Consider the following 12460-nt stretch of genomic DNA (forward strand, 5'->3'; position numbering starts at 1 on the left):
AGAAATTCTTGTTTTACTGGTTTGTCTTTCTTTCTTTCTTTCTTTCTTTTTTTTTCTTTTTTGAGACAGGATCTCACTGTGTCACCCAGGCTGGAGTGCAGTGACGCGATCTCGGCTCACCGCAATTTCCGCCTCCTGAGTTCAAGCGATTCTCCCGCCTCAGCGTCCCGAGCGGCTGGGACAACAGGCGCGCGCCACTTGCCTAATTTTTGTATTTTTAGTAGAGACGAGGTTTCGCCGTGTTGCCCAGGCTGGTCTCGAGCTCCTGAGCTCAAGCGATCCGCCCGCCTAGGCCTCCCAAAGTGCTGGGATTACAAGCATGAGCCACCGCGCCCAGTCGGTTTGCCTTATTTTCTAAAATAAATTGCTGCAGGGTGATTCGATTCGGGAACCATCGAAGGTCCTAAGATTTCAGAACATAGGAAGATATAAAGTGGGGATTCGGGAAAGCTGCCATACTTCAAAAAATATTCTCTCACTATTTAAGATAGAGCAATTATTTTTCCTAAATTTCAAGAATAAGAGCGATTATGGTCTTTCCCCACGATGCCTGAAGCAAAATATCACTAGAGATTCCTGGCTACAATGCATTATTCGTTCAGAAAATACGTCAGCGGGCTGGGCACGGTGGCTCATGCCTGTAATCCCAGCACTTTGGGAAGCTGAGGTGGGGGAATCTCGAGCCCAGAAGTCGAGGCTGAAGTGACCTATGCAGTGATTCTCTAGGGGTGAAGAGCGAACCAACGGACATAGGGAGAAAATTAGCTAAATCTAGGGAAAGTATGACATTTAGTGTTAAGATAAAGAACTTCTCAGTTTGATTGTATGCTCAGGTGAGAAGCACTGGAAAACAGCCAGGTCCCCTAAGATTTGGCTACAGGAAACTTTTGAGTTAATGGGGGATGAAAAAGAACACTTTCCCTATAGAGACTTCATCTTATAGTTTAAAATACTGTAACATTTTGTATGTGATTGTTACAATCCTTCTTTTTTTGTGATTTCCCTTTATTATATTCCAGGATAGCATTTCACTTTCAATCCCTGAAAACGTTTTTAAAATTAGGTTCCTTGTAAGTAGTTGTAGTATTGTCACTACCCAAATATATATGACAATTTTTTTGAAACAAAAAAAATCCTAGCAGAATTATTTTGTATCAATTCCACCAAGATTTCAACTGATGATTGCCAACTAGTCTGTAAGCTCTTTGAGGGAAATTTTGTTTTGTTTGCTTGATTTTGATACGGAATCTCACTCTTGTCACCCAGGCTGGAGTGCAGTGGCGCGATCTTGGCTCACTGCAACCTCCGCCTCCTGGGTTCAAGCGATTCTCCTGCCTCAGCCTCCCAAGTAGCTGGGATTACAGGCGCCCCCCACTAAGCCTGGCTTTTTGTATTTTTAGTAGAGATGGAGTTTCACCATGTTGGCCAGGCTGGTCTTGATCTCCTGACCTCAGGTGATCTGCCTGCCTCAGCCTCCCAAAGTGCTGGAATTATAGGCATGAGCCACCGCACTTAGCCGTTTTTTTCTTTTTTTTAATAGACTTAATTTTTTAGAACAGTTTTAGGTTCACAGCAAAATTGAGAAAGGTATAGACATTTCCCACACATATAGCCTCCCCCTTTATAAACATCACTCCACCCTGCCAGAGTGGTACATTTGTTAACAATAGAACCTACATTGATATACCATTATTACCCCAAATCCATAGTTTAGTTTACAGTAGGGTTCACTCTAGGCATTGTACATTCCTTTCCTTTGGACAAATGCGTAAGCAAGGAGAGATGAACAGGCAAAACACAGGATTTTTAGGGCACTGAAACTACTCTATTTTAATGGTGGATATACATCATTACACATTTGACCTGTGTTCTGTTCACTTGTAGTATCTCTAGTTTGCCAATTCCTGACATGTAGTGAGATAAACTAATTACCCATCTGACTTTAGTCTGGCCCTGAAAACTAATGTACCAGACATTCTTCCTGGCTTCTTGAACTCAAGATAAACACTTGCAGTGCTGTTTTTGCAGTACACATTAAGCGTCCTAGCCCCAAACAAATCTTTTTTTTTTTTTTTTTGAGACGGAGTCTTTCTCTGTCCCCCAGGCTGGAGTGCAGTGGCGTGATCTCGGCTCACCGCAACCTCCACCTCCTGGGTTCACACCATTCTCCTGTCTCAGCCTCCCGAGTAGCTGGGACTACAGGCGCCCGCCAACACGCCCGGCTAATTTTTTGTATTTTTAGTAGAGACGGGGTTTCACCGTGTTAGCCAGGATGGTCTCGATCTCCTGACCTCGTGATCCGCCCGCCTCGGCCTCCCAAAGTGCTGGGATTACAGGCTTGAGCCACCGCGCCCGGCCGCAAACAAATCTTAGCAGTGAGGACTGTTTCTACTTATAAAATTACGCCACCCAACTCCAGCAGATAACTTACTGTATCATCAAAGATTCTAGGATTTGTGTCTTCTGCAAGTCAAGACATTCCTCGTTTTGGGAAGGTAGAGCATGGCACTGTGGAGGAACAGTTCCAATACCACTTCAACTGACATTCTCCCCACCTCCATCAAATAAGAGCAGCATACAAAGCACATCATTATGAGCAAATCCAAATTTATTTTAATGTCATGTCATTTTCAGTGTGTTTAAAAACCTCATAAGTTAGTGGGAGCCCTAGTTTCCTGGGACAGCATGCCAGAGGTACTGAAATTTGTCACCTTTCTCTACAAACCCCCAGCAATTCAATCCAAGTCCATAGCTTCAGAAAGCCAGGAGTTGTGTCTTCAGTCAGTCTACTCCTCTGGTTCTTGGTTTTTCTTTCAAGGGAGGGAGATCACAATATTTCAAACAGGGAACAAAACCAGTTGAGCTTCCACCTCAGGTTTGTGTAAGATGGAGCGAGGAAAGACCCCACTGACTCCAGAGAAAAGGGTAAGGTTGAGATGGATTATTTCTTTACAGCTTTGTGAAAATGGAAGAAAAAAGATTTACAAATGAGGATCCATTTCATAGATGAGAATCTCTTCATAAAGGCTCCAGCTCCTAAAATGGGAGGGGCCTGGCTGGACAGCCTGAATCAGATGAGGAATCGGCCACACTGAATAAAAACAATCTGAAAAATAATCCTCTTAATTTTGAAGCCAGATAAAATATTTGGGGAGAATGGAAAAAAGAGGAAAAAGCCCCAAACAGATGGAAAAATGCTGACATCAGAGTGGTATAAAAAAATTCAGTTGAGTTTTCAGTGGTGGTGGCTAATTTAGCCCTGTTCTGTAGTAGGGCACAAACCTTGACCAAGCAGAGAGTAGTAGAAAAGGCTAGAAAGAGGGGCTTGAAGACGATGAATTTTGACTCTTGATTTTATTATTCAATTTCTTTTTTTCATTTAAAGTAGTCTTCCGTGGTTGGGAAGCCTCGCCTCCCAAGACCAGAGTCAGTTGGAGCTGGTTGTTGTTGGAAGGGAGTGGGTTGGGGAACTGGGCTGGGGGCAGGGAGATCGCCCCCGCTCTGCTGGCGGTCCTAGGTGGAGAAGAAGAACTGCACTTCACAGAGTCTGGGGTTTGGTGGGAAAGGGATGAGGCAGGAGCAGCAAGCTGGGGAGATGGGACCCACCTCAGTCCCCAGCTTCATTTTCTTCTAATGTTTCCCCACTGGTGGCATTCTCTGCAGTCTTGGAGGCCTATATGCAAGAAAAGGAGAGGGAGAAGACGTGTCAGTTTCTAACTACTTGGGGGTGTCTGGGACCAGAGATAAAAGTATTTTTTTTTTCTGAAAGTCTCACTCTGTCGTCCAGCCTGGAGTGCAGTGGTACAACTTCCCTGGGCTCAGGTGATCCTCCCACCTCAGCCTCCCAGGTAGCTGGGACTATAGGCCATGCCACCACATACGACTTTTTTGTATTTTTTGTAGAGATGAGGTTTCACCATGTTGCCCGGGCTGATCTTGAACTCCTGGGCTCAAGTGATGCTCCTGCCTAGGCCTCCCAAACTGTTGGGATTATATGTGTGAACCACCACACCCAGCCATAAAGTTATCTCAATCTTCTGGGTCACAGCTGAAATAGAGATATACAGGTGTCTGACTTACAATGGTCAACTTGTGATTTTTCAACTTCACAATGGTGTGAAAGCAATATGGATATTTCGATACATGATAATTTGTTCAATAAATGTTTTGAGCACATTAAAGGTAGGCCAGGCTAAGCTATGAGGTTCATGGTAGGTTAAGATATATCAAATCCATTTTGAGCCAGGCATGGTGGTAGCTACTCAGCAGGTCAAGGCAGGACAATCACTTGAACCCAGGAGTTTTGAGGATACAGTGAGCTATGATCATGCCACTACACGTCAACCTGGGTGACACAGTGAGATCATCTTTTTGAGACAGAGTTTCACTCTTATTGCCCAGGCTGGAGCACAATAGTGCAATCTTGGCCCACTGCAACCTCTGCCTCCCAGATTCAAACAATTCTCCTGCCTCAGCCTCCCGAGTAGCTGGGATTACAAGCATGTGCCACCATACCCAGCTAATTTTGTATTTTTAGTAGAGACGGGGTTTCTCTCTATGTTGGTCAGGCTGATCTCAAACTCCTGATCTCAAGTGATCCGTCTGCCTTGGCCTCCCAAAGTGCTGGGATTACAGGCATGAGCCACTGTGCCCGGCCAAAACAAGGCTGGGCATGGCAGCTCATGCCTGTAATCCCAACAGTTTGGGAGGCTGAGGTGGAAGGACTGTTCAAGGCCAGAAGTTTGAGACTCTGTCTCTTAAAAAAAATATATATATATTTTAAAAATCCATTTTGACTTACAGTATTTTCAATTTATGATGGGTTTACTGGGACAAAGTTCTATCATATAAGTTGAGGAGCATCTGTATAAAAATCCACATTCCACTACAACTTAACACAGTGGGAGAAAGAGGGATCAGGTCCACCCTGCCAGAGAGGGATGATCGTAATAACACACCTTCTTTTTTTTCTTTTTCTGGGTTTTTCGACTTGCAGAACTCTGGAGGAGGGCCTGGAAAACAGGAAGAAGGAAAAAAAATTTTGAGGAATGTGGAGGAAATTAAAAACAAAGGGTTACTTTCAGTACTGTAGCTCTTTTCAGGACTTTGCTGGCATTTAGCCCTCACTCACAGGCAGGATACCATGTACATACTCACCACCTTCTATTCCATACTAACCTTTAGCTCTGCATCCTGGACCTCCATCTCAGACTTGTAGAGGTCAGGCTCGAAGGGACCACTGGTTATCCGCATGGGGCCATTGGGCATGAGCAGAACTGTAAATTTAAACTGGGCAACAAATTCACCTATGGCAAAAATGAAGATGTGTTTTGATAAAAAGTTCCTTTGTCATACTTAGCTCTTCTGAACTTACAGGAAGGATATCATATAATCAGGGAATCCAAAGTGAAGCTCTTTTTAGAACTCACCCTCCTTCTCATAGAGAACATTAAATGGTTGCAGCAGTTCATGTTTCGCACACTCCACCACACCCATCCGAGCCTTCTTCTCATCTTCAAATGCTCTGGCAGGGAAGATGATATTCAGAGGTATCTTTAACTCCACATCAAGTCTTACCATTTTGCTCATATTTTAAAATAGCTCCTACCCTCAGGCAGAAATCATGCTTAGGATTGCTCTTTTACATTACCTTCAGTGAGAAGGAGATGGGGAGAGAGAGGGAGGGAGTGAGCACGTGCACGCTACAAGTCTAGGCAGGAAGGGAGAGGAAAAAGTGTCCCTGGGTGTATGGTCTGTGAGTCAGACTGGTTCCAAGTACTATCACTGCTAAGTATAGTACCTTAAAGTAAATGGCATGGCATCAAAACGCCTTTCCACCTCACTGAAGAAGGCACGTGAAGTTTTCATTTTCAGTCCATACTGTTTAGAGGGGTCTCGTTTGTAAATAGTGGTTCTCTGTCCTGCATCCTTGGCCTGAAAGAGTAATTTAAGTAACATTTGGTCTGGTGAACACTCTGTCACCCCTCTTTGCCAATTCTGGTACTCTCCTCACCTTGCCCTCTCCTGAGCTGACGAGAACATCCACAGCATATACTTCATGTACCTCAAATTCAGCTTTTTCATGGTCCTTCCTAAAAGGAATAGAGAGAAAGGGAATTTTTTTTTTTTTTTTGACACAGAGTCTCATTCTGTCACCCAGGCTGGAGTGCAGTGGCACAATCTCAGCTTACTGCAACCTCCACCTCCTGGGTTCAAGCAACTCTTCTGCCTCAGCCTCCCAAGTAGCTGGGACTATAGGCGCAAACCACCACGCCTGGCTCATTTTTGTAGTTTTTAGTAGAGACAGGGTTTCGCCATGTTGGTCAGGCTGGTTCCGAACTCGTGACCTCAGGTGATCCACCCGCCTCAGCCTCCCAAAGTGCTGGGATTACAGGCGTGAGCCACCACGCCCGGCCTACAGAAAGGGAATATTAAGAGCAACAGGTCACTCCTGAAAACATGGAGTAGAGGGTAGACAAGATTCAGTTGGGAGTATAGAAGAAAACCTGATGACTAGTCTTGTGTGGTATAAGGTGATAAGTAGGGTTGGCACCTACTTCTGCTGGTCTGTGGGATTCTGGATAATGGTTTTTTCTCCATCGATGACATGCTGCTTCAACTGGTGTGACAGCATACCTGTAGACAGGACACAACCTATGGAACGAGCTATCCAGTATCCCAAAAGGTTTCCAAATCTACCCACTTCAGCAGTTTGATGGGGTAGGCAGTGAGAAAACTACCTGGTTATGGAAACACAGGGCTCTGAGATTTCTGGCTTAGACTGGGCTATAGCCAGGATAGATCTTCAAGGGAGCAAAAGCCTCAATTCTGCGAAGCCACTCATTCTTTTTTTTTTTTTGAGATGGAGTTTTGCTCTTATTGCCCAGACTGGAGTGCAATGGCACCCACCACCACGTCCAGCTAATTTTTTATATTTTTAGTAGAGACGGGGTTTCACCATGTTGGCCAGGCTGCTCTCAAACTCCTGACCTCAGGTGATCCTCCCACCTCAGCCTCCCAAAGTGCTGGGATTACAGGCATGAGCCAACGCACCTGGCAAAGCCACTCATTCTTAGACCCTCAACCCTGTTATCTGTTCTCACCTTCTATTGGTGTGCAGTTAAATGAGTGGGCAACTTTGTTCCAGGCTTCTGTCACTTGTGTGTTCTAGAAGTACAACATCAAATGAAAGGTGAGATATCAGGAGCTAGTAAGTTCTCTACAATGAGAATAAGAAGCATAAAAGAACTGAGCATTTTTTGTTTTTTTTTTTGAGATGGAGTCTGGCTTTGCCGCCAGGCTGGAGTGCAGTGGTGTGATCTTGGCTCATTGCAATCTCTGCCTCCCAGGTTCAGGCTATTCTCCTGCCTCAGCCTCCTGAGTAGCTGGGATTACAGGCACACAACACCACGCCCAGCTAATTTTTGTATTTTTAGAAGAGACGGGGTTTCACCATGTTGGCCAGGATGGTCTCAATCTCCTGACCTCGTGATCCGCCCACCTCAGCCTCCCAAAGTGTTGGGATTACAGGCGTGAGCCACCACACCTGGCAGAACTGAGCATTCTAATATCCTCCATCAAGTCCCAATGATTCTCATTCACTGGTTTTTCATTTCATAGCTTGATTATCCCTACAATCTAAAAATACTTTATACAGATGTTCCCCAACTTGCAATGGGGTTACATCTCCAAAAAACTCGTAAGTTGAAAATATCACTAAGTCAAAAATGCATTTAATACACCTAACCTACCTAACATCATAGCCTAGCATATGTTAAATGTGCTCAGAGCACTTAAAAAACATTATCCTACAGTTGGGCAGAATTATCTAACACATGCCTATTTTATAATAGTGTTGAATATCTCATGTAATTTACTAAATACTATATGGAAAATGAAAAACAGAATGGTTGTATACGTATTCAAAGTATAGCTTCTACTGAATGTAGCATCAAGCTGAGGACCAGCTGTATCTGCATATCATTTTACCCAGTGCTTTCACAAAGATGGTCTAATTCAATAAATTTTGCAAGTGAACAGGGCAGATGTATATCCCAATCTAGAAGGCAAGGAAACTGAGTCTCAGGTTAAATGATTTGCCCCAGGTTAAATGACTGCTAAGTGAAAGAACTTGGTCATAAACCTGGGTTTTCTTTTTTCTTTTTGTAGAGACGGGTCTCGCTATGTTTCCCAAGCTGGTCTCAAACTCCTGGGTTCAAGCAATCCTCCCACCTTGGCCTCCCAAAGTGCTGGGATTACAGGCATGTGCCACCACATGCCTATAATGTTAAGTCCAGTGTTTATCCTTTTTTACCTGGCATTCTAATCTGTTTTGTGGGGACAGCAAATGCTTATTTTTCCTTTTCCTTTTGTGAGACAGGGTTTCACTGTTGCCCAGGCTGGAGTGCAGTGGCATGATCATAGCTCACCACAGCCTCAATCTCCCAGGCTCAGGTGATTCTCCCACCTCAGCCTCCCTGGAAGCTGGGAATACAGGCACATGTTACCACACCCAGATAATTTTTGTATTTTTTGTAGAAATGGGGTTTCACCATGTTTCCCAGGCTGGTCTTGAACTCCCAGCCTCAAGCTATCCTCCTACGTTGGCACCCCAAAGTGATGGGATTACAGATGTGAGTCACTGTGCCCAGCCAAATATAGCTAATTTTAAAAAGCTGTTATATAAGGGGTCTGTAGGGAAGGTTGGTAGTTTCATATAGAGTAGCTATAGGTGCCTCATGCATCTTTGGTTCAACCGAGCTTTGGAATTGGATAAAATAGCTTACCTGATTTCCAGGTTTGACCAGGCGTAGGGCAGCTTCAGCACAAAGGTGAGCTGCCTTAATAACATCTGCTTTCCTCCCTGTTACTTGGGTCCCCTGTAGATAAGGACATGCAATCAGTATCTTCTTGGAAAGTCTGTTAACTCAGCTGGCTATCTGGTTAATATCTGTGAGCCCACATACGAAGACCAGCCAATGAACAGGAGGGCAAAAACAACAACAACAACAAAAACCTTTCTCCTTTTGCTTCTCTAGAGACTCTCTCAACTTACGTGGTGATTGGCGGTGGGGATAAGAAGCAAATGGCAGTGCATTCCCTCCACCCCCAAGGCTGAACAGAGATCAAAAGCAGGCCACCCACCTGAGCTACATCAACCACAAAAGTATGAGCTACATTAGCGATGAAGCCATCCACATGGACCCCAAGGTCACTGAAAGGCAAGATCAGAGTACTGCATTAGGAACTGGCACTTTGTAAATGCTTTAAAAAAAGAAAAATGCTTTAAAACGGTTTAACCTTACATTTTTACCAAGTCACCTTCCTTGAGAATATAATCCTGGTCGCTCTTCAAAGGGGAGAAGTGACATACACAGTTATTTACCGAAATGCTGGTGGGAAAAGCAATACCTGTAAAGAAAGAATCATCAGCCTACTGCCTTGCTGTCTCCCGGGAGCCCTAGTGCCCTTCAGAAATGTAGAAGGATTTTTTCAGGGTCTTGCTTAAGTTTCATCAGTTTGGATTAGGTAGGAAACTGCTTGTATCCCACTTGCCATTCCAAATTTCCATACCTCAGCCAGAGCTGGGGTGGGGACTGCGTCATTACAGTGAAAAAAATAAAAACATATAGTACCAAATAAGTGTCAAACGGGAAATTAGTGAGGGATTTTTTTTTTTTTTTTTTTTTTTACCTTTCTTCATTTCCTTTTCTTTCTTGAAGATTTTCCCTGTTTCTTCCATAATCATGGCATCACCTTTCTCACACAGGCTCAGTACCGACACACCTGAGCTAGATGCTTCCACCAAGGACCGAAGTACCCCTGAGGACAGAATCCCATCATGTCAGCCTTGTATGTATTCATTGTCTAGTTACCACCCAAGGAATACCTGGAAGTTGAATTTAAGAGTTTCTATAATACTCCCTAGTGCCATTGCCCTGAGGCTGAAAGGTCAACATTCCCTTCTCTTCCTTACATTATGTGACAACTGGGTATGTGCAAGCCATCTCCCTAGGTAAGGCCTTGGACTTTCCAAAGATGCTACCTTTGGTGTGACAGGACAGAGTTATGAACTTCAGAGGGTTCGCCATGGTATCCCCACATACACGCAAAGACTAGATGAAATTTATAGGCATCAGGGACAAGAAGGTAGATAGAATTGCTGACTCGAAGCCGATGCACTGTTAAATGTTACTGCATTCCTTTCTCAGACACTCTAATTAGGTGTTAGGAATCTCAATCTATATAGATTTATTTCCTCATAAACAAGGGCATAAGCCAAGGGAACTTAATCTAAGGTCCCTGGGTTTCATTTTGGGGGATCATGGCTTATCTAAAAGAAATATGAGGCTAAAGTTATAAACTCTAAGAAAGAGATTTTCTGATTCAAACCACTAATATCTCAAATACTAAAAGGCACCAAAAAAACCAGGGTACGATACTAAATGTCCACTGTGATATAAAGCACAGGTTTGATTTTTGAAATCTCAGTTTTGGTGATTCTTCGAAAGCTGGTAAAACTCAGATTTTCACCCACAGGACGGGAGGCATCCTAAATACCTGTTCCCCACCATCTTTGCGTTAAAACCATTTAAAAGCACAATGACAAGCAGTTTGTATCTCCCTAACTGGGTTTTAAATAAAATGGAAAGGCTAACTGGAAAGAGAGAAAAGAGAAAGTGGCATCTGCCTAGAGTGACAAGCAACTGCTGAGATCGTCAGAGCACACCTGGAATAAGGATGACTTGTGAAAATCCTACAATCAGTCCTCCCTTTTCCAGTAATGTTCACAAGCTTGCCTAGTTGGGATAAGACGGAGACCCCAAAACATTTGAGTTGTCACGTCACTGAGAACAACAAATGTGAATGCTAACTAAGGCTATCTGCACAGATTGGAAAGGTGGTAGTAATGAGTAACTTCAAGAAAAGCCATATATATCTCCAAGACTTGTATTAGAAGCTCCAGGAGTGCTCTCCAACGGTCCCCTTAGCTGGCCCAAGGGTAGAAGGGGGCCCCCACCAGGGTAAGAGCTGAAGTAAAGAAGGAAAGGCTCCAGCAAAGCACGTGGTGGGGAAGCTGGTGTCAGGGACGGTAGTGGAGGAAGAAGGGGGCCAGCCATCCGCAAGGGGACCCAGCAACACGTGCCGGCTCGGCTCCTGACGCCCCGGAGACGCTACAAAAACAGAGGGGCGCTTCTGTCGCCAATAGCTGGGCGCTTACTTTTCGAGGTGGCCTCGCCGCTGCCAGAATCAGAGGAAGCAGAAATCGGGAATGAAGGATAGAACAAGAGAAAACACGTCTTGCCTCCTAACAAACGGCCTCGGGTCGGAACCTACCAGGGTCGCCTTTCTGCGCTCATCCTGGTCGCCGACCCGCACCTCCATAGACTTCAGCCTGGGCCTGGCCGCTCAGGTCCCAGGCGCGACACCGGGTCTTCCCACCACGCCGTCCCCAGCGGACCGGTGCGAGCCCCTCAGTAGCTCAGTCCGCATGACCCCTCCGCTCCAGCCCCTTCGGGGCCAGCCTGTTACCTTTCCCTATCAGCCTTGATTCCCCGACCCCCGAGGCCGCACTCACTGTTGGCGATGTCGCCCCCCATCTTATACTTGGTCACGACCAGGTCCTCAGCGATAGTTTGCTCCTGCTGCTCGTCCTCGCCCGACATCTTCCTACTACCACCACTGCAGCCTCGTTTCCCCTGAGCCGCCGCCGCCTCTGTCTCCCTTCCCAGCCACAGGCTGTGGTCAGAGTCCCCTCGATCCTCGAGGAGAGGGCGAGCGAAAGCGCGAGCAAGCAAGGGAGCGGGCCGGCAGGCGAGAGCGAGAAGCTGCGAGCGCGCGGGCTGAGGCGCAGGGCACGCTGGGACAACTAGTCCTCTCCACCGCCAGCCTCTAGCCGCTCTCGAGGGCTTTCGAACTACAATTCCCAGCCTGCCTCTCGCGCTCCTAAGCCAGGCCCTGGGGCCTTGCCCTCCAAGGGCCTCGCACGCCGGAATCGTCGGGCACGCTGGGAAGGGTCAGGCTCCGGCGGGAAGGCGGAGCCGTTGGGGAGCTTGAGGGGAAGCGTGGTCTCTCCCGGAAAAACCACTTCCACCGAGAACGCTAGCGAGAGCCAGTAACAGAGAGGGGCGGGCTGAGGGGAGAGGGGCGGGGCTACGGCGGGGAAATGGGTTTAGAGTCGAGCCGGCAGGGGTGGAGTAGAGTGGAGCCGCAGCTGGTGGGCAGTGTGTCTACGCCTAGGGCGGGGAGGCTGGGTGCGCCCTTCTTCGGATCCCTGAGTCGGCTGGCGAAACCCGCCCAGCCGGTCCAGTCGTCCTCCGAAGCTGAGAAAACAGGGAGGGGCAGACAGGTGGAAGAAGACCAAGGGTGCTGGGAACGGGGGGCTAACTGGGCAGTCAGACACCGGAGGGATCATCCATTTAAAGGCCTCGCAATCTAGAGACCGGACTCCTAATGAAGT

The 12460-nt window shown here is 46.3% G+C and overlaps 1 protein-coding gene across 1 annotated transcript; it reads right to left on the minus strand.

Annotated features, from left to right (window-relative positions):
* Positions 1–2590: 2590 nt before the first annotated feature.
* PA2G4 (proliferation-associated 2G4) lies at positions 2591–12093 on the minus strand. The gene is made up of 14 exons (XM_055250761.2): positions 11579–12093; positions 9694–9822; positions 9306–9411; positions 9145–9214; positions 8787–8879; positions 7104–7167; positions 6558–6636; positions 6014–6092; positions 5801–5934; positions 5430–5524; positions 5179–5306; positions 4959–5012; positions 3607–3673; positions 2591–3513 (listed from the first exon to the last, which is right to left on the minus strand). The coding sequence occupies exons 1-13, from the start codon at positions 11664–11666 to the stop codon at positions 3608–3610; spliced, it is 1185 nt and encodes a 394-aa protein (XP_055106736.1). The 5' UTR covers positions 11667–12093; the 3' UTR covers positions 2591–3513; position 3607.
* Between the last annotated feature and the right edge of the window lie 367 nt (positions 12094–12460).

The sequence above is a fragment of the Symphalangus syndactylus genome, chromosome 17 (assembly GCF_028878055.3).
Source record: "Symphalangus syndactylus isolate Jambi chromosome 17, NHGRI_mSymSyn1-v2.1_pri, whole genome shotgun sequence".
NCBI classification, from domain to species: domain Eukaryota; kingdom Metazoa; phylum Chordata; class Mammalia; order Primates; family Hylobatidae; genus Symphalangus; species Symphalangus syndactylus.